A 21,072-nucleotide genomic window follows, 5' to 3' on the forward strand; every position below is an offset into this window, starting at 1 on the left:
TAACTTGAGAGGAATCGCAGAAGTTTGACAGGAGATCACTTAAAAATAGTTTAAAAGGAACTTGATTTTAACGGAGAAAGAGAATTTAAAAAGGGAAATTTTGAGTGATAAAACAAGACAAATTTCTACTGCCAGCTTCTCTTTTACCTTTAGATGTTCTGGTTTATTTTAAATAAGCAGGGTGTATTGCGTTGGATATTTTTGGAATGTTCTTGAAAAGCTTTGCCGGCGGGATTGAGGTCGTCAGGGTTAGGCACTGTCTAGAAAACTGAACGCCACAATTAAGGAAAAAAATTAACGCAAGATTCTTTTGTCTCTCTATTATTTTTGTATGAACTTATGTGCATATTGCCTGTAGTCTTCTAGTTAGCTCGATAGAAGTTAACAGCCGTTGGTTTCGCATTCATTTTTGAAGCGATCCGCTTGTCACCCTGCTAACGCCGTTTGATCATTCAAATTCATATATTTTTACTTTGATTTCTTAATTGAAAGTATTTACTTAATCACTTTAATAAAAATCATATCGATGGAATGAAAACACGAGGACCGGAACCCATCAAGGGAATCTTTCTGTACGGATGAGTAATTACAACGATTCGCATGTAAATTTAATAAATGAGGTCAAAAACACTTAGGTTATCTCAGTCATTTATTCATTTATATTTTTGTACACAGACTAGATCGTTCTCTAGGTATGGATCCTATAAAAACCTACTATACGGGAACGTACTAACGCACCATGTGGGAATCGAAATCGTTGTCTAAATTTTATACGACACGACAATCAGACAAATCAACCAGACAGATTATTTCTGTTATCATTTGATTCACATATACAGGATTAGGTATTTGATTCACATAATCAACGTCGCCGTCCTCCACTGCAAAAGTGTAGATTCGGGAACCTTCGCCTTCTGGAGCCTGCAAAATATCCAGTTTATTTATGATAAAACTGATGGTTTTGTCGACTTGATAGACAAGGTCTATTGAACTGTACTCTTGATTCCTTTGAAAATTTCTGTTTGCTTGACTAAACTCTCCATTGTCAATAAACAAAATTGAACGAAACCATAAACGCAACCCAGCGATAATCACATCGTGTCAAGTGTAAAAATCATTATCTCCTGATCGTGTGAAACAAGTATGTATTTAAATGATATTTCTATTCAAGTCTTTGTGACATATTGTGCTTGCAATCAAGCAATTAATTTACTACATCTTCTAATGATATAGACTCTTGGCATAAATACAGCTACAAGTTTAAACTAGTGGTTTTGAAACGTAATGCCTGTTTCCAAATGAGACCTCTCTACCTCCACTGCAATAATGTGATGTTTCCACAGAGAAATTGCAATGTTTAATTAGATATATAAAGGAACAGATAGATAGATGTAACTGGTAGTTTGAAATCACTTTGACGTTTCGGATTTTTTTAAAAATTTTATTGCATTTTTTGTAATCTAATGTTAAAAAATCATACGGGGATAACATTAGGTGATTTTAATTCATTTTATGCGTAATTACCATCATTGGCTCTACACACAGCGCGGTATGTACACCCTCCCGTCGGACGAACGGTTTACCTTGAAGTCTAAATAGATAAAAAAATTAATAAAAAACAAACAAACAAACAAACAAAAAGAAAAGAGGAAGCAAATCTAGCTTAGCTATTTATTAATTAGAGGAACGATTTCAACCGGAATTTTAAGCCGGTACAAAGGTGTTTTGAGCAGGGAGGAAAACCTGTGGATTCCATTGCTACCCAGGAAATAAACTCCAACCAAAATCTAAGCGCTATCAAAATTTGGTTTACTCCATCTCTAATGCTAAATTTCTAACCAACAATCCACCATAGCTTTTGACGCGTTTTCTGATGGTGAAGCATTAACATACCCATGAGCTGATATTAAATTATCATATTCAATGTCTTTGGCTTCTCTTTTGGATTCATCAAGCGACGCGTATGTTCGTGTATCATTCCCTTCAGGCGTCTGCGAAATAGACAGTCTTATTGGTAAACAAAATTTCATTCATTTTTTTTTGTTTACACCCTCCCGTTGGACGAAAGGTTCATTTTGGAGCCTCTCATTCCTTGCTTCATTTCCCGCGGAAAAACAAGGTTGGGCACAACCACTCAAATTAATCAACGGCAAACCGTCTTGAAAGTCGCGCTGATTTCTGTGTAGAGACAGGTCATAAATAAACATACAAAAAGGAAACAGGAAACAAAGTAGGCTAGCTATCAATGGCATTTGACAATGAAAATACATTGACTGCTAACAGTAAGACAAACAGAAGTTCAAAAAACAAAACAGCGAACAGCTTGCCATATTCATCAGGCAATTAGGAAGATATCAAGTCGACTAGATAGAAAATGTAAGAGCAGCTTCGGTTTGACAATCTCTTGCTACGGCCTTTAGTGGCATTCGATCACTTGTGAAATTCACAAATTTTCTCTTCTGTAAAATCTATGGGAATCATATTAGCGAAAACGCAGAGAGAGGTTTTGTTTTCGAGATCATCGAATGCCGTGGTTAATGCAGAGTTGATATTTCCTCATTTTGTCTCATGCTCGTGGGTAAGGGAGGAAGCCTTGCCCATTAACGAAAGTGATGGATGCTGTTTACATATCTCTCTAAATATCACTTTTGTTTACTGGGTCTAGATTTGTTTTCACAAGTGCCTTTGTTCCTAAATGATGTTTGGGCGACCAACTTCAAAGAAATCATGGGTTTTCACAAAAGGATCATGATTTCATAGTCTCAAATTGTCTCAAAATTGTATCGTAAGGCAGTAAATTAATGCTCAATACAATTTGAAAAAATGGGCCACCTGACGATAGCCCTAATAACTCTTTATGGTTATAAAATAAAGTAACGCCTCCAAGCAATGAACTTTGAACCTAGATTCGACTCAAATTTAACGGTTTTCTTTTACAGGTAAACTTCAATGTAACACGCGCACTCTTTAGGTTGGACGTGAAGCAAAAGTGGTTTTTGCGCTCAAGATTTCGGATCAAGGTGTGGGTTTAAGCTTTGGAGAGATGCTGAGGACTGGTTTTAACCATCCAGGAGACTAGATTGGTGCGATCACGTTTAACAGGGAAACCTGAGGGGGGAGGGATGATTTTTTCTAAAAAACGTTGTTTTGATTCCACTTTAAGGTTAATCTTCAGTTTTCTTTTCGCAGACCCAACGAATGTTGCTGAGTAAAAGAAAGCCAATAAATGGCTTCCACGAGCTAGCGATGTCTAAATAATCATATCATTGCAACAATTTTCAGGTTGGAAAGCGTAATAATACGTATTTTTTTACAACAAATCGAACGCATTTACCTTTTCGTTGACGATTCCTTCGTTTTAGTAATATAAGTGTAATGGAAATGATCAACACTACGAAGAACACTGCTGCTGAGGAAGAAGCGGCTATTATTACTACTGTGGGGAATGAACTGCTGTTGTCATCTATGATTACCATGATTGGTATGAAGACAGTTGTTGAAGATCCTGGATTAGATGCGCCTGTATTTTCATATTTCTGATGACGTTAATCATGATATATCAAGAGATAAGAATACCTATCCTAAATAGTGCTCCTGAATGATCAGACAAAAGTTTTTACCGACTGTCCAACCTTCAAGCGTCCAAAAGAACGAAAACAAGGAAAACCAATATCAAATGCAAAGAGATCCCTTAAACTCTGCCACACACACAAAAACAAAACAACATCAACAATGAGCAAAGAAGCATACAAGCAGAACAACCAAATGAAACAAAAACCAAAAAGATGAAAAGACGAGTCAGAGTGAAACTGGAACGCAAAGAAAAAACAAAAAACAAAAAGGAAACTAACAATAAATCAAAACAAAACAGAAACAAACACACAAACAAACAAACAAAATTAGGCTAATCTAAGGAAGTTGCTCTTTTATATATTCCCAATCAATCAAAATTGTCAATCAATCAGCGATCTTACCTGATACAGCAGCGATATCCTGTTCGGTTGACATCTTACCTTTTGTTGTAACAGTTTTTGTTAAAGTTGTAGTTCCAGGAGGATTTGTGCTTCTTGGAACAGGATGGAGGAAACAGACTTCTCGACAATTGTCTGTCTAGATAGACATTTGTGGAGTGGCATTTCGATCAGACAGGAATGTATTATTTATCAAGCTTGCCCACAGCCAGCAACGAATCAGTACATTTTCTACGGGGTTCCCAATAATTTATCTATTAACTTTTATCAAAGTGGCTGGTATTACGGGAACTGTTCCCCTGAAGATGAAAAGCCTTCGTACGAGGTGGTCGCAATGGGCAAAAGGGCAAAATGAAAGAAGAGATAAGGGGTGAGAAAGGAAGGAAAAAAAGTAGCTTATAGTTATTCAGATTCATGAAGCTAAAATCGTTTCTCTTATCTGGTCTTAATCAATACCTGATTCTTTCTCACAAATCTTGTCACTCTTTGTACGTTTCCTTTAATGGTGCCAAAAGATCCTTTAATTCCAGTTGGAAATTCCTCTTGAATCATCCCGAAATAGTCATCCGGGTAAGGACTTGACCTCTCCCATTTGTCAATAGTAAGAGGTTTCGCCATTGATCCGAGTCCAATTCTCTGTTGTTAAGTTGATCTCCAAACCAATAAACCATTCACCATATTTACTGCCTGCTAGGTTTTGAATCGCATTTTTGATAAATTCCCATTCCTTCTCCGTTTCCATCACCACAAGGTTTTTGTCGTAGTATTTACAGTTACCATTTGCTTGTGGCCACATAAAACCGTTTAACTGGTTATTAAAGCTGTAACACGAACAAAGCCTCTCTCCATCTGCCAAGAAACAAAAAAACAAAGCAAATCGCACAGATGTCGTTCTAAGCTTTATCAATGATCAACAACAGGAGGGGGCGAGGGGAGTCTGTGAGAGTAATAATAATAATAATAATAAGTCTTTATTAAGCACTCTAAACAACAAACGTGTTTAGTTACAATGATATGAAATCAGCAAGTATAAAACTAATAAACTAACTAAATTACTAACTGAATAACTAATAAGAGAACAAACATCTATTAATAAAGGTCCTTTTGAAACGTTCAGTTCTGACAAGCGGGAGAATATAATTATGGCGCCTCTTACGTAGCGTATCCATTGTTCGCTCTGGTGGCAAAAGGTCATCTAAAGCTGTTGGAAAATCGCTGTCGGTGATCTTGGCCCACAACTTCTTATCTTTTAGAATAATAATATTTTCAATCGAAAAAAGCTCTTTACAGTAGCCAAGCTTAAAAGCTCTCTTGAACAGCCTGTCTATGCGACTCAGATACTTATGATAATACGCGCAGCCCCATACTTCTACAGCATATGTAAATATAGGTAGAATAAGACTGATAAAGAGAAGATGAAGATGATCCAGCGGCAGTCCATAGAATTTACAAACACGTAAGATGTACAGACGACTACTGGCTTTCGATATAATATTATCAAAATGTAAGTCCCAGTTACACGGATCAGATTGAAAAGTTACACCCAACAACTTCAGACATGGTTTACGCTCTATAGAAACCAGAGGAGCAGGTAAGGCCTTAGTGGATTTGCCTCTAAGAAGCATCTCCCACGTTTTCTTGGAGTTTAGTTGCATACGATTAGCAGAAGTCCATGCGACGATCGATCGGACCTCCTCAGCTGCTAAATTGCCGTTATTAGCCAGCGATTTTACTGGAATACTTAATGTTAAATCATCAGCATATTTCACAAGTAAATTCTGATTTGGTAGAATGGCCTTAATATCATTGACCAAAATAGAAAATAGTATAGGGCCTAAAACTGTCCCCTGAGGGACACCTCTATTGATATTTACATAGTCCGTGACAATGGCGTCAACAACAACTCTTTGTTTCCTGTTCTGTAAAAAACTAATAATCCAATTGGTCACGTATGGATTTATATCAAGTGTTTTCAACTTAGAGCAGAGGATATCATGAGGGACCGAATCAAAAGCTTTGCTGAAATCAAAAGAGAAGATTCTAACACAATCAAAACCCGACTCAAGCCATTTCAGCCAAGCATATTGACACTTAATTAAGGCCATTGTCGTATTGTGGCCTTTGCGGTATGCAAACTGGTCGAAGCTAATGAAGTTCTTCATATATTGAGATAATTCTTGTCTGTATACAAGACGTTCAAAAACCCTCATTATTACATTAGTCAGCGAAATAGGCCGCAACTGTGTGCAATTTTTAAAGTTGGGCTCTTTAAGCAAGGGAGTTATGTCGGCCAATTTCCAAAGATCAGGCACAATGTGATTTTCCAAAGAACAGTTGAAAATATGGGTAACAACAGGAGCGAGGTCGTACGCAAACTCTTTCCAAAACCAGTACGGGATTCCATCTGGACCAGAGGCAGTTCTTTTTAATTTCAGTAGACTCCTGGTAACACTGGAGACCGTTAAAACAGGCATCTCGCTTGATTCCGGGATAGTGACAGTGTCAATGGGTTTATAAAGGGGATCAGTGTTAATGGAACAGAAAAAATTATTGATCTCGCTCGGGGAGATAATTGAGCTTACTTGCGAGTTGGTAGACTTCCTTCCTGTCAGGGAATTGACTGTTGACCACCAAGATTTGGATCCTGCACTATGTTTCTCAAAATTCCCTTTAACTGCTCGAACTTGATTATCTCTGATCAACTTGTTGATTTTCTCTTGAAAAGTTTGGATCTCAATCGAAACAGAATTTCCTGACATGTTACTTCGCCGAATCAATTTTCGCCGTTGGTCCAGTAGATGTTTGATTAGAGGAGAAAAGAACGGGGGGTCCCTATTAGACACACGTACTGATATACCCGGAAAACACTCATCAAACATGGTCTTAATCTTGGTACAAAAAAGATTAAGTTTTCCATTCACATCTCCGCATTGATAAACATTGTCCCAGTTATGAAACTTCAACAGTTTATCCATATCCAGTTTATGATGATCACGAACATCTCTGAACATCACAGTTTTCCTTTCAGCCTTAAGTGGGATTCTGGGATATACCAGGACCACAGAGTGGTCAGATCGAACTAGTCCTTGAGTGACCGATACTTTCCTCCAAAAATGTGGGACGTTAGTAATCAAAACATCCAAAATTTTGTTCTTTCTTGTCGGTGTATTTACCATCTGGAATAAATTTAGTTGTGTAAGAAAATCATTGTAATCTAGCTGATTGAGGTCACCACAAATTATAAGGTTGCTGTTAGGATTACCAGTCAATAAATGATCGCAACTATTTGTTAGATGTTCCAATAAATCATCAGGACAATATGGCGGATCTGGAGGATGATAAACAGCAGCCACATAAAAGCTTGAGTTGGGAGTTGTAATTTTAGCCCACAAACATTCAAAGGCATTATAAAAAACGCTGTCTAATCGTTCCAACAACCAATCGCTCCTACAGACAATAGCAACACCACCGCCTGACCGGTCAGTTCTATCCTTTCGCAAAATTGAGTAATCCTTCGGACAAACGAGATGAGATGGAAAATTTGGTTTAAGCCATGTCTCGGAGATGATGCAAATATCGCAGTTGTTTGAGTGCAATTAAACATTGCGATCAACAACAGGAGGGGGCGAGGGGAGTCTGTGAGAGTGGATTACAGATTGAACTTTCATAAGCTCGGCCTTTATAAACTTTAGAATTTTCAAAGATTCCTTTCACAATTTCTTCCTCTCGACATACAGATGTGATGGAATAGCACAACCACTGAAAGACAAGATAATAAGTTATTCATCTTAATTTAAGCCTTTGCAAGATGGGGAGGGGGGGGGGGGGAATTGTGGCTTTGCAGAGACACATACCATCGATATTTTGTTTACTTCGCCTTTTTACGAATCTTAATTACGAACATTTTATTTAGCAAGCATTAACATACTTAGGAGCAGTTATTTGGTTCACATATTCAAAGTTGCTGTCTTCTGTTGATTCCACAAGGGAAGTGTACGTTCGGGAAGAATCGTTATCAGAGGTCTGCAAAATATTCAGTTTTATTTGTTACAAAAATCATGTTATAATCGACTTAATAGGCATGGTAACGCTGGAAAACACGACTAAAATCGTCAAATCAAATGAAAAAAAAATTGAACGAAACCATAAACGTTGTATTGCCTATTTCCAAATGAGACTCCTCAACTGCCATTCCTAAAAAGGTCTTAATCAAACAAGTGATGTTTAAAATATATATAAGGGAAAGTAAGGAGATAAACAGATGAATAAAATTTGATGAATAATAGTGGTAAATGGATAAAACAATCAAACTTAATATATAATATGGAAAATTTTTCTGTCAAAAGACCACAGTCAAGGTGCGTCAGAGTAGTAATATATAAGTGCAAGGAAAGGGCAATGCAGAGAGCTAACATCTAGAGGAACAGCTAAAAAGTTTAAAGAAAGGAAGTAAGGCACATGCCATAGTCCCTTCTTTTATAAGACTCATATTGGGTAACTTCAAGTTCGTTGTAAGTATAATTACCATCACTGACTCCGGAATCAGCTCGGTGTATACGCCCTCCTGTTGAACAAGCGGTTCACTATGGAACCTTTGAATCCCGGTTCCATTTTCCGATGCAAACTCTAACCGGGCATCAAAATCAAAAACATTCAATGGCAAGCTCTCTTGAAAGTCACGCTGATTTCTGTTTAATAAGAGCAAAAAAATAAACAAATGAATAAACAAACAAAAATAAAAAAGTAATAAGGTCCAGGTTCATTATTAATGAGCTTTGAAAATGCAATTACGGGAAGACAAACAAACTTTTGAAACTTTAAACAACAAACAATGAGCAGTACCCCATATTTATTTGGCGAAGATTCATGAACAAGATATCTACTCCATTTGTTAGAAAAGCTCCGGAGTTCCAGAGCAGAGCCATTTAAAGCAATATAAAACTGTTCTCACATAGACGCTTGGGTACCTTGTGCTCTGATGATAGTCGATTACCTTCGCGAAATTGCTAAATCTACTCTGGTATGAAATCGATAGGAATGACGATTTCTGATGGGCATGACAAGTCTGGTTTCAGCCTATCAAAGGTGCTAATTAAAAATTTTGTGCTACTGGTTATATCAACATTTGAAAAAGATTTCCTCGTTCTTCTCCTTAAAAAACTGTTTTTTATTCTTATTTTTTTTAAAATTTCTGAATTTATTGTAATCATTCCACAAATACTTATATGGTCTCTTTTTCGAGCATTTCCGCTTCCAAGTAAGCTCTTGCCCACTGGCTTTTAGGCAACTACATCTGCATTAGCTTTCTGGCTTTTGTCATTTTTCAAAGCATTGAACCATCGGTCTCTACATTTCTGAGTAAGTGTTCTTCCTTCCCAAATGGTCCGAAAACTCTTTGTTGTACTCCGAAAACAAATGAATACTGTGCCAATGTACTAGAGGCAATGTATTCCTTCCGAATCATAAACATTTATGTATTATTTAAGAGATACACTCGGCCTAAATTTACATGTGCAATAGACTGAATAAATGTCGAATAAGAGTGACACAGAAGCTTACATTTACTTGCTTACTTACATTTTGACAGCTTTGTTTCTTGAGGCTTGAGGATAAAATCAAGTACCACCGTTAGCAGCAAAAACAGAAGTAAATAACTTTTGTTTCTTCAAAAGGTTTCAATTTAGGTTTTTGGGGGAAAAAAAATGACGTCAGACTTCCCGCGATTTGTCGGTTCATCCGGTTGGTATTTTAGTGGAACACATACATGTACTTGGTACCTCGGTTGACAAATTAAAACCTTGACAGCTAAGAGGTAGTCGCGGAGCTTATTGGTGATGTGAACAACTATTTCCTTTGAGCACGTCATTTAAGACGGTTATTTTACTCAGATTTCACGTAGCGTAATTTTTATGATCCTTTAAGTATGATTTTTTCCAAAACCAGTCGGTCTTACAGGGCAGCATAGTATTAAAGTCCAGGACACTTTAGACTTAGAGAGTGTAATCTATTTCTTCGCCACAAATCGGTTTGTACTTGATTGTTTTATTTTATTTTATTTTTATTCTAAATTTATAATCATTGTTGTCAATTTTTTTTTCACCTTTATTCGCTACTTTTACTTACATTTAGCTTCCTTGCCAGTTTCATTCATATATATCTTTAGAATTGTGGTTGAATCAATATTAAATGATATGGAAATCAAACCTACCCCTAAATTTCCCTGACGATAGAGATGGCTACACGTCACGTTGAATTTAATGGACAATGCAAATAAAATCCAAGTACATATTTCTTGTTGTTTTTTTTCGCAGCAGTATCAAAACCACGGCGAGGATGATCATCACTGTAAACAAAAATGCTGCTAAAATAGCAATTGCCAAATAAAGGAATAAGTAGTTGGGATTTTTCAAAAAATCGGCCTAAACCAGTGAATAGTTTTCCATTCACTTCCTGTTGTCTTTTGAACGCACCAATATCATTAACTACTGAAAGTGATATTCTACTTAAATAAAGGAAAATATTTCCTAACTTTGGAAAAGTGACAGATTTTTCAAATCATGCCTTGATGGCGAACACAATAGTCATAACCGTGTATTTAATTTTAAACATTACAACCTAGTCTATGGACTACCTCGATGCACTCCTCAAATTGACGACCCAAAAACGGACCAACCCTTTGACTCGTTTGTCATTTCGCCAACCACAACAAATCCCCACGAAACTAGGGCGACTATTTTAAACATTTAGGGCCAGTTATTTATGCGATGTCTAACCGTAACCACGGTTTTACGGAAGTTTTTGGGCCAAGGGAATCTATGTAAGAGGCCTGATTTAATTAAATAAATGTCCTGCCACTCTTAGCTTTCTGCCCTCTTGACATTGTCCACAAAAATAAATGTCTCGATAAAGGTTCGGCTAAATTTTGATGGCTTAGAACGCAGTTTTTGTTAAACAATGTTTAAACTTTGTTAAATAGCCGGCCATTAAAGTCCTTCCTGCGTAAAATAGCTCGTAGTCATGCGTATGATTTTCACCAACCAATCAGAATATCTGACTCGCTAAGACGTAGACTTCCGCCGTTTCGTGTACGCCCACAACACCGAACACCGCCCGCTCTGGAACGAAGTAAAGTTCATTGATCGTGATCCCTATTTCTAGGCATGCAGGGTAAAAGGGGCAATTCATATAAGAATTCACCCTAACAACATTAACGGAGACTATGGAAATGAAATTCCACACGACTCGATGCCGAAGATCACAAAAACACAACGGCAGGAGAGCCGTGCGGCAGCGGACCACTTAGGGACACTGATCCGGAAGATGCACCAATCACAGTCGTGGAATTACATCTAGTTACAGCTCAGCACAACAGCATTATAGGTTAGCGTACTCAGTCGTCTGAAGAAGACTAGTAGTATGCAGTGGAAACACGTTAGAGGTGTGAGACAAACGATATCATTAATTTTCTCTTTTGAAGTGATATTTAACACGATAAAGAACCACAACCTATTTTACGACATAAACAAGACTCAATGTGATTACAAGCGTGACTGAGTTAAAGCTCGAAGCAGAAGCAATACGCTTTAACATTGAAGTGGACACAAGTATTAAATGAAATAAAGTACTGAAACTTGGTACACTGTAGAAACTATTTATTGCCATTTCCCGTGCTGAATCAAAGTTGATGTTTGACCTTTAACGAGAAAATTACGTTATACTGTATGTAAATAATGAGGGCACGTGCTATGTAAGTATAGAGATGGCAGCGCTCTTAAACGAATTCATTCGAAATAGGATTTTAGAGGGTTAGCTTATTCTGGGGTAGTCCATTTGGTTAGTCCAACCGTTAATCCACGGACTTGGGTTCAGTGTTTTGTTCATCGCCGTTGTTGTTTCATGTTTAATTCCTTAACGGTTATCGAAGTGACAAGCATTTTTTCAACAGAAAATTTATTAAAATTTATTTATATTAATTAAGAGGCTGTCTCTCTTATTTCCACCCGGTCAATTTTGCGTCAAAAATAATTTTGCCTGAAACTCTGTTAACAGAAAGACTTTACCTAGGAAAGAACTAAATTAGATTTGGTTTGATTCGAAATAATTTTCTGACTGCATTACGGGCCATAATTATTTCCCAGTCCGTAGGGACCGTCGCAACGTCTCGAAAATTGAAAAATAGGCATATTTTGTAACGTTGTAAAATATTTGATTCGCATAGTTAAGCCACAGAATTTATATCAGATTGCTTAAAAACCTTTCTAGTTTGCCAAGAAAGTTAGAATTTGTCCTCTCAACATAGTTGAAAAGGCGAATTTTAGCATATTCTGACCACTAGAAATCGCCATCGGCCGATGGCCGTAAATAACCTTGATTTAGACGCTAAGTTTTGGGATTTGGGACCTGGTTGACGATTCTATCCTACACAGCCGTTAAGGTTAGACCTTTATAGGTAAAAATATGCAAAAACCCCTGTACGTTTTCGATTTTTCAAAAGTTATGACCGTTTGAATCAAGACATGTACGAGCATTCGCGATTTTTCGCCTACACCAAAATCGAACCACTGGAGCAGATTTCGTCATAAATACAGCTTACCCACTTTGCAGCCCGGCTTCATGGCTCACTTCAGAATTTTTCTAATAACCAAATTGGTGAAATCCATGATAACTTCAACAAATAGCTAGGTATTGCCTTCGAAAAGTAGGCGGCATCCATCGTGATTCGTGGTGTCAAAACAAATGTCGGAATTGGCCACATTTCGCGGTGAATCACCCATTTAACATCGCTGCAGAGCTGGAGTTTTCCCAAAATCAGAATATAAACTCTCCATGTCTGGAAGCTGAGGGAGAAATGAAGGTTTTAGGCTTCTGAAGTGAAGAAATAATCGCTTAAATTTAGATCCAGTTCGATGTTATACTGTTCTCACAAAGGTCCGCACAAAAGAGAAGACCGCTGATAGCTTGTGCCGTAGGTTGTGCCATATGGTTTTGTTTTGTATCCCAATGTAATATTTAAGCAGAAAAATTTTGGATGAAAAGAATAAATGCTTTTACCTGGAGTTTGATATCATATAATTAAAAAATCAATTTCAAATATCCTGAGCTTGCTTCTCTCGGTTCCGCGTCGATTGTGTCCACAGAACAGCAACCTGTCAATAGCCGGAGAAATCGGCTACCAACGTGTTAAAAACTTGACACATGCTTCGTATGAACAGATGTTATAAGTGTTGCTTTTGGTAAATTTTCAGTCGATTTCATCAAAACATTTCACTGACTACTAGATATTATAATATATTACACTATAACAACGCCGTCAGAACTTGATATCGGAAGTAAAGGTAGTTTGTATCTGTAGAGCATATTCTACACTTTCAGCCATCGTATGAGACATTGTTTACATAAGTCTACTGAGAACACACTGACAATCACTAATCACGTCCGACAGTTTGTCTATGAGGATCTGTTTTTTGTCTCTCAATTTTACAGGGATCTCAAAATGACTACAGATGGCTCTCAACAAACCACATTGAATTTCTGAAGTGTGTTATTGTGGTAACGTTTACAGAGGTCCTACGTATCGTAGCAGATTGGATGTGAGACTTTGATCTCTTTGTTAACTTTGTTTACCAGATCTTATCTCTCGGAATTTTCCTGGACGCATTGGATATCTTCCTCCTCATCCAGTGATATCCCGATCACACCCTGATCTTTTCGCCGCATTGCTGCTAGCCGGGAGAAAAAGCTCTGAACTTGGCTCTTTGTCAGCCACTGTTCCCTAGTGAACAAACGTGCATTTGATTCATTTTTCGCATTTCGCATGTCCACTGCAACTTGGGCGGGGTCGGCCTTTCGCCCAGTTCTTCCTCCAAGTGTAAACCGTGCCGTTAGGTATTCTTTTACCTTCTCTGAAAATCTAACGCTGCCCCTTGGTTTGCTTACGGCCCATCCTGTTCGTAAAGACGAGTGGGGCGAAGTATCCACGGGAGAAGTAAGTGGTGTACTAGAATCTAACGAACAGCTCGAAAACTCGATACCAGCGGTATCTATCGACGAGAACTTAAGGGCTCAATCCCTTTTGATTGCATCATACTGGCTTTAACCTGCTGACTGTATGCTTTCCAACGTCCAGGTGCAGCTCCAGCTGCGAAAAGGTTTCGAACACTTCAACACATCCAAACACAGAGCATTCAAACAATGGCGTTGTACTCTCTGTTTCCTTGCTGCACTTTGAACGACGCTTGACCACACGCTTTTCAGGAGGATCATAAAACCCTTGAGATTCTATGGTTTGAAGGGACGTTTGACCTTGGTGCTTGATATAAATTACGTCATATGGAATGTACTTCCCTTTACCGATGCCATAACATTTCCAAACTCTCAGACCGATATCTCCATATTCGAAGTTGTGGAAGCTACTAAAATGCTCAATCTTATTTATACAGAGAGTGTTCTTTGATTCGTCTACTATTCTTACTGCAGCTGTTGTTCCCTTCACTGGGTGTTTCGTCAATGCGTATCCTCTGTCCAATGAAAGCTTTAACAACCTCGCTGAAGACTTGCTACAGACTGAGGCCTCTCTGGTTTCGAAAAAGCACTTGCATGCCATACTACACCTGCAGGCCTTCCAAAAAAAATAAAGGGTCAGCGGGTTGACCCGCAATGATTAATGCGGACCTCTGTTATGCGCGATAGTGCAATCGTTCAGCTTTAAATTCCAAAACGCTAAACTTCGACACATATACTTACAAGTGGAGTTCTATGACTGATTCTTGAAGAGAATGCAGCTGCAATCCAAAGTTTCAACGGGACATTAAGCGCGAAACATGGCTTTAGTTTTCGAGTTTAGTTCGTAACAACGAGTCAAAGAAGAGTATCGACAGATGCAGACCGCTCAATTTTGGAGGTATTTGCTGGAGTTATCATAAAGTCCAGTTCACCAGTTTGGGAAGCGAGGAATATCTGAAATTTCACATAAACCCATGATTTCTCCGGCTACTGACAGGTTGCTGTTCTGTGGACACAATCGACGCGGAACCGAGAGAAGCAAGCTCAGGATATTTGAAATTGATTTTTTAATAATATGATATCAAACTCCAGGTAAAAGCATTTATTCTTTTCATCCAAAATTTTTCTGCCCAAATATTACATTGGGATACAAAACAAAACCATGTGGCACAACGTACGGCACAAGCTATCAGCGGTCCTCTCTTTTGTGCGGACCTTTGTGAGAACAGTATAACATCGAACTGGATCTAAATTTAAGCGATTATTTCTTCACTTCAGAAGCCTAAAACCTTCATTTCTCCCTCAGCTTCCAGACATGGAGAGTTTATATTCTGATTTTGGAAAAAATTCAGCTCTGCAGCGATGTTAAATGGGTGATTCACCGCGAAATGTGGCCAATTCCGACATTTTTTTTGACACCACGAATCACGATGGATGCCGCCTACTTTTCGAAGGCAATACCTAGCTATTTGTTGAAGTTATCATGGATTTCACCAATTTGGTTATTAGAAAAATTCTGAAGTGAGCCATGAAGCCGGGCTGCAAAGCGGGTAAGCTGTATTTATGACGAAATCTGCTCCAGTGGTTCGATTTTGGTGTAGGCGAAAAAATCGCGAATGCTCGTACTTGTGCTGATTCAAACGGTCATAACTTTTGAAAAATCGAAAACGTACAGGGGTTTTTGCATATTTTTGCCTATAAAGGTCTAAACTTAACGGCTGTGTAGGATAGAATCGTCAACCAGGTCCCAAATCCCAAAACTTAGCGTCTAAATCAAGGTTATTTACGGCCATCGGCCGATGGCGATTTCTAGTGGTCAAAATAGGCTAAAATTCGCCTTTTCAACTACGTTGAGAGGGCAAATTCTAACTTTCTTGGCAAACTAGAAAGGTTTTTAAGCAATCTGATATAAATTCTGTGGCTTAACTATGCGAATCAAATATTTTACAACGTTACAAAATATGCCTATTTTTCAATTTTCGAGACGTTGCGACGGTCCCTACGGACTGGGAAATAATTATGGCCCGTAATGCAGTCAGAAAATTATTTCGAATCAAACCAAATCTAATTTAGTTCTTTCCTAGGTAAAGTCTTTCTGTTAACAGAGTTTCAGGCAAAATTATTTTTGACGCAAAATTGACCGGGTGGAAATAAGAGAGACAGCCTCTTAATATTTGAGGTAAAAAAGGAGTTTAGAGAGCAAGCAGTTTTTCTGTGAAATAAAAGTCGCACAATATATGATTTCCATATATTCATAATCATCGGAAAATCACTAAGTTGTACAGAATGCTGGTGTTCAAAAACGAGAAAACAGAAAAATTTCCACAAAATTGTACAATTTGGCATAACTGTTTCACATATATTGTCTGCGCTCTTCTATTTAACTGACGACTCCCCCCAAAACTTGATTACCTCCTCCCCTGATCAATCTGAATAAGCATTGACCCACACATATATAATGACCGGTCCTTAAAAGCTCGAATCACTATCTTAATGAAAATCCGATTGGATTTATCCAAATTTTATCTAACAATTTGTTCGTTGTAAAACGAATAGCCTGCAGTGCAGGTGTCTTATTAGTGTGAGCTAACGTCATATGTTCGCGATCGTTTATCCGACCGGCCATATTTGATATGGAGTCAGAGTAGTCGGCAGGGGTAGGGGCACTTCTCCACCCCTACCCCTCTCATTATTATTGACCGTCGACCGCCCCCTTGGTAAAAATTTATTTTTCTACCCAGCCTTCCGCTGCCATTAAAATCGAAGATGGCGGCCTTAATTTCCCTTAAGAAAAATACTGAGCACTCGCTAGCCAAAATTACGCCTGCTCTGTAGGCTACTCCAACAAAATATACATGTATATGGACATTTGTATCATAAATTGCAAGACAGAAACCGGCTGGAGAGTAACGTCTACATAGCAGCGCTTTAAATATGAACCAATTCTTTAATGGCGCAGCTTACCTAATGTTGTGACTTTGTCTTGATTGATCATTTTAGCCCGATTAGGCGATCAAGGTGTAATTATTTTGATGATCTTTTAAATTAGATTTTAAAATTTCCAGAATAAGTCAGTGCTACAAGGCAGCATAGTACTGAAATCCAGAACCCCTAAAACTTATTGGGGTTAAATTTGTTCATTCGTCGCTTATTTAATTTAATATTTTATTACCTTGTTTGTTGGAGTTTACACATCTCTTATGATCATGTTCCAATTAAATACGCCCGTAAATCGCTCTAAAAATTGAGAGGGCTAAAATTACTGTTGAATTTTTAACAGAAAGCCAATAGGATCCAATTCCATATTTGCCGTTTTTTCGTGGTAGCATCAAAACCTGAGCAAGGATCACGGATTACCAATATTATAAACAACAATCCTGCTAAGTTGGCAATTACCAGATGGTGGGGGAAAGCAGTCATTTTTAGGTCACCGACATTTGTCACAAGCGGCCAGGTTTAATATATTTTTTTCTTCGGCACGTCCCGGAGGATCTTGTGTACGGCCTCTTGCGGTGTCCAAGAACTTGAGCACAGCTTTTTATTAGTACGGACTCTCGGCTGGTAAATTACGTACATTTATTTCATTCAGACACCAGCCGTTTCAAGATTTGCATACGTTGGCTGTAAGGAGTCTGGTACTTCAACATCAGCGTATACCGTAGGCTCATAGCTGGGTGGTTTTGGTGGTTTGGTGGCATCAGTTTCATGGTCAAATTCGGCGAGTTGGGCGTACACAAGGTCTCCCTCCTTTCGCTTGAATCAACACGGAAAAAAAAATTTATATATAAAAATGCCCTGCTAATGATGATGCTAGCCACAAGTTTATGTCATGGAATCTCTTTTTTTAATTTTCCTTTTGGTCTGATGCCACATTTAACAAACTTCTCAGCGCAAAGAGCCTCGCTCTAGCGAACATCAATATCTAGATGCCCTTACGTACGTAGATAACAATGTATTCCATAATCTGCCTCTCTTCAGGTTTAGTCATGTACACGATTCTATCCAATCTGCCTGTAGACGTTCAAGAATCTGTTCATTCATCTGCTGCACATGTCAAATTTATTAGAGTCCATCGTCCTAGCAAAAACTTGAAATTACACTGAATCCCAATTACATCCATACTTCTAACGCTAAATGCTCACCTTCTTGTTTGCCTTGTTGACAACAGCATATTCACAATTTTCTGGTGGTGGTTGAAGCCTAGTATTACTCTTGCTGTTCGGTGACCCAAGAAGCTTTGCGGCTTCAACTTGATTCACAGATTCATATTGGCTTTCTCCTAATTGGTTGTTCTCGCTGCTAAGGTAAAAAAAAAAAAATGAGAATGTTGGTTTTGCGGGGGAGCAAAACGGGAGGTTCTGTAGCGAAACCCACGAAGCAAGGACGAGAACCAACAACAACCGCAACCGACACGTATCACCAGATCCAGGAATCGAACCCGGGCCATAGCGGTGGGAGATTAGCGTTCTCACCACTCCGCCATCCCCGCTCTGAAATCATCGCAGTGCGTGGGAAGATGATTCATTTCAGTCTCAAACATTCTAGACACGTGTGTCCTTAGCAGGGGTTTGAGACACGTTCCTTGATGTGTCCCTCTCCATCCAGGAGTATTGATTGGTACACAGAGACCACGTTTGAAAGGGACACAAAGGCGCATGACGGAATGTAAGGAGGGGGGAGGGGAAGAAGTAATCCTGCAATGGACTGGATTATCTTTAGGGAAGGGAGAAGTATCAATACTCCTAATTGCTCCATGCTATGCTAAGAGGATAGGATTTCCAGCAATAGTGTGCTGAACTTACCTTACCCTATACAAATTCAATAAGTACTGGTTGGTGTTATCATTTGGTAATGATCTGTTGTAAGAAACTCAAAACGTACCCCCAAAAATATGAACAAACGAACAATTAAATAAGCAAATAAACATCGAAACAAAGCAAAGATAAATACTGACTTCTTCGGCGCTGACATATTCGGCGAAGACTCTTTAGGCAGTACGCCCTCTGTATCTTAAAAGAACAAACAAACAAACAAACAAACCATTTACCGCAGGAACCATCTCCTTTGTTAACAAATAATGATAATGATATATAAAAATAAAAAGATAAACGGTTTTTTTTCCTGAGCAGAATGTAACAGTGGCTACAACAACAACGTAACAACGAAGACTTTTCTGAAAGTGTGGACGCATAAGTGTAGCCTGGTGTTAGTTTACCTATGATCATTTGGAAACCACTTTTTCAACATCTGCCAAACTAGTTATTACGTATTCAAAGCTGGTTTTTGATTCAACATTGCTTATAAGCACGGGGTCGACAACGGAAAGAACGGCTGAGAAGTTAAAAGGCAATTATTCAGGTTATCTTTGCGACTTTGATGATGAAACCATGCCCGAGTTACATGTACGTCACAGTGGAACTGCAACGATATTTGACCTTTTATTAAGTAGCATGTGCAAGCCAGGTATGTAATAAAAAATAAATACAATAAATATTATCTGGAAATTAAGGAACAATAACATTTTTCTGAGAAAAGAAAACAACAACAACAAGACAAACATAAAAACAAACAAACAAACAAAAAGGGCTTGTCTGATCTTCCGTTATAATGTGTGGTTAGTTTCCAGTTCTATTTTCGCAAGCAAAATAATACTCTTTGAGAGACAGAAGGTCAGGTACAGGCTTCACCGCATGAATGATATCTGAACCATTATATCATTAGAAACTGTTTTCATATGGAGAATAATAATAGTTTCATCTTTACAACATCTAGAGACTGTTTACCTTTTCCCTGACGTTTCTTTCGTCTTAATAAAATGACTATGATGAGAATAATAAACGCTACGAAGAGCACTGCTCCCAAGGATGCGCCTACTATCATTACTGTGGGAGAAGAACTGCTCTTGTCATCCGCTGTGGTAGGGGTGTCTGTTGATTTCACTCTGTCGGTTGATTTCGCCGTTGTAAGGATGGAGACAGCTGTTAAGGACCCTAGATTTTAAATCAATGTATTAAAAGTTTTGTTCACATGCACATGAATCATGATACAGTTAAATCTAGATAGTGATCCTGGCTTTTAATATTGACTTTAGCTTTAGACACAAGAATAAAACATACACATAAGGAAAACCGCTGGGGGGTCAAATCTTTTTTCCTCTGATGAATAAAAAGATAATAATGAAACAGACAAAAAGGCGAGCCAAGCAATCCAAAAAGAGAGACAAATAGAGACAGTTTCAATTTGTTTTCAAAATTTCAAAACGAAACATACAATCTTCGATTACTTCATGAAAGTTGCTCTTTTACATATCCTTAAATTAACCTGATACATCAGTGATATCTTGTTCTGTTGACGTCCTGACTTTTGTAGTAAAAGCTTTTGTTCCAGGAGGAATGGCGCTTTGCGGACCAGGATGTACGAAACAGTCTCCTTGACAATTGTCTGTTAAAGAAACATGACAATTGACACTGTCACTAGCTAGACATTTGTGGGGTGGCATTGCCATTAAGTGAGAATGTATTGTTTTTAGGCTTGCCCATAGCCGCGAATCGACACATTTCTAAGGGGGGTTCTCTTATAATTTATCTATAAAACTTTTTTAAAGGGGCTGGTATTACTGGAACTGTTCCCCTGAAGATGATAAGCCTTCAGTATGAGGTGGTCGCAATGGGCGGGTTCCGGAAAAGGTAAGGCGGGAAAGGAAAGATAAGGGGTGGGAAAGGGAAAGATAAGGGGTGGGAATGGGAAAGATAAGGGGTGGGAAAGGGAAAGATAAGGGGTGGGAAAGGGAAATATAAGAGGTGGGAAAGGGAAAGATAAGGGATGGGAAAGGTTAATATAAGGGGTGGGAAAGAGAAAGATAAGGGGTGGGAAAGGGAAAGATAGAGGGTGGGAAAGGGAAAGATAAGGGGTGGGAAAGGGAAAGATAAGGGGTGGGAAAAGGAAGAAAGGGGTGGGAAAGGGAAAGATAAGGGGTGGGAAAAGGAAAGATAAGGGATGGGAAAGGGAAAGATAAGGTGTGGGAAAAGGAAAGATAAGGGGTGGGAAAGGGAAAGATAAGGGTGGGAAAGGGAAGGATAAGGGGTGGGAAAGGGAAAGA

At 38.4% G+C, this 21,072-nt stretch overlaps 2 protein-coding genes and 1 long non-coding RNA gene across 5 annotated transcripts in view; all 3 read right to left on the minus strand.

Moving 5' to 3' along the window:
* The window catches only part of LOC131768528 (serine-rich adhesin for platelets), a 44,737-nt gene that overhangs the window by 16,630 nt on the left and 7,035 nt on the right, over nucleotides 1–21,072 (minus strand). Inside the window, exons 3-7 of one of the 3 annotated variants that reach the window (XM_066161160.1) lie at nucleotides 20,295–20,414; nucleotides 19,757–19,963; nucleotides 18,928–18,982; nucleotides 18,116–18,272; nucleotides 15,852–17,726 (exon numbers count right to left, since the gene is read on the minus strand). In XM_066161160.1, coding sequence (XP_066017257.1) covers nucleotides 17,559–17,726; nucleotides 18,116–18,272; nucleotides 18,928–18,982; nucleotides 19,757–19,963; nucleotides 20,295–20,414 — 707 coding nt within the window. In that variant the 3' untranslated portion in view covers nucleotides 15,852–17,558. Of the gene's footprint in view, nucleotides 1–15,851; nucleotides 17,727–18,115; nucleotides 18,273–18,927; nucleotides 18,983–19,756; nucleotides 19,964–20,294; nucleotides 20,415–21,072 lie in introns of those variants that run through there. The other 2 variants (XM_066161159.1, XM_066161158.1) reach the window with 2 other exon arrangements.
* Nucleotides 449–2,645, minus strand: LOC136278020 (uncharacterized). The gene is made up of 3 exons (XR_010716165.1): nucleotides 1,894–2,645; nucleotides 1,525–1,591; nucleotides 449–921 (listed from the first exon to the last, which is right to left on the minus strand). It is a non-coding gene; the product is annotated as an uncharacterized lncRNA (long non-coding RNA).
* LOC136278019 (uncharacterized) overlaps nucleotides 8,159–21,072 on the minus strand; it is a 40,605-nt gene continuing 27,691 nt past the window's right edge. The window contains exons 5-6 of the mRNA XM_066161166.1: nucleotides 9,549–9,573; nucleotides 8,159–8,659 (exon numbers count right to left, since the gene is read on the minus strand). Of these exons, the coding sequence (XP_066017263.1) occupies nucleotides 8,380–8,659; nucleotides 9,549–9,573 (305 nt within the window). The 3' untranslated portion in view covers nucleotides 8,159–8,379. The remainder of the gene's footprint in view (nucleotides 8,660–9,548; nucleotides 9,574–21,072) is intronic.

This window comes from Pocillopora verrucosa, chromosome 14, assembly GCF_036669915.1.
Source record: "Pocillopora verrucosa isolate sample1 chromosome 14, ASM3666991v2, whole genome shotgun sequence".
In the NCBI taxonomy this organism is placed as follows: domain Eukaryota; kingdom Metazoa; phylum Cnidaria; class Anthozoa; order Scleractinia; family Pocilloporidae; genus Pocillopora; species Pocillopora verrucosa.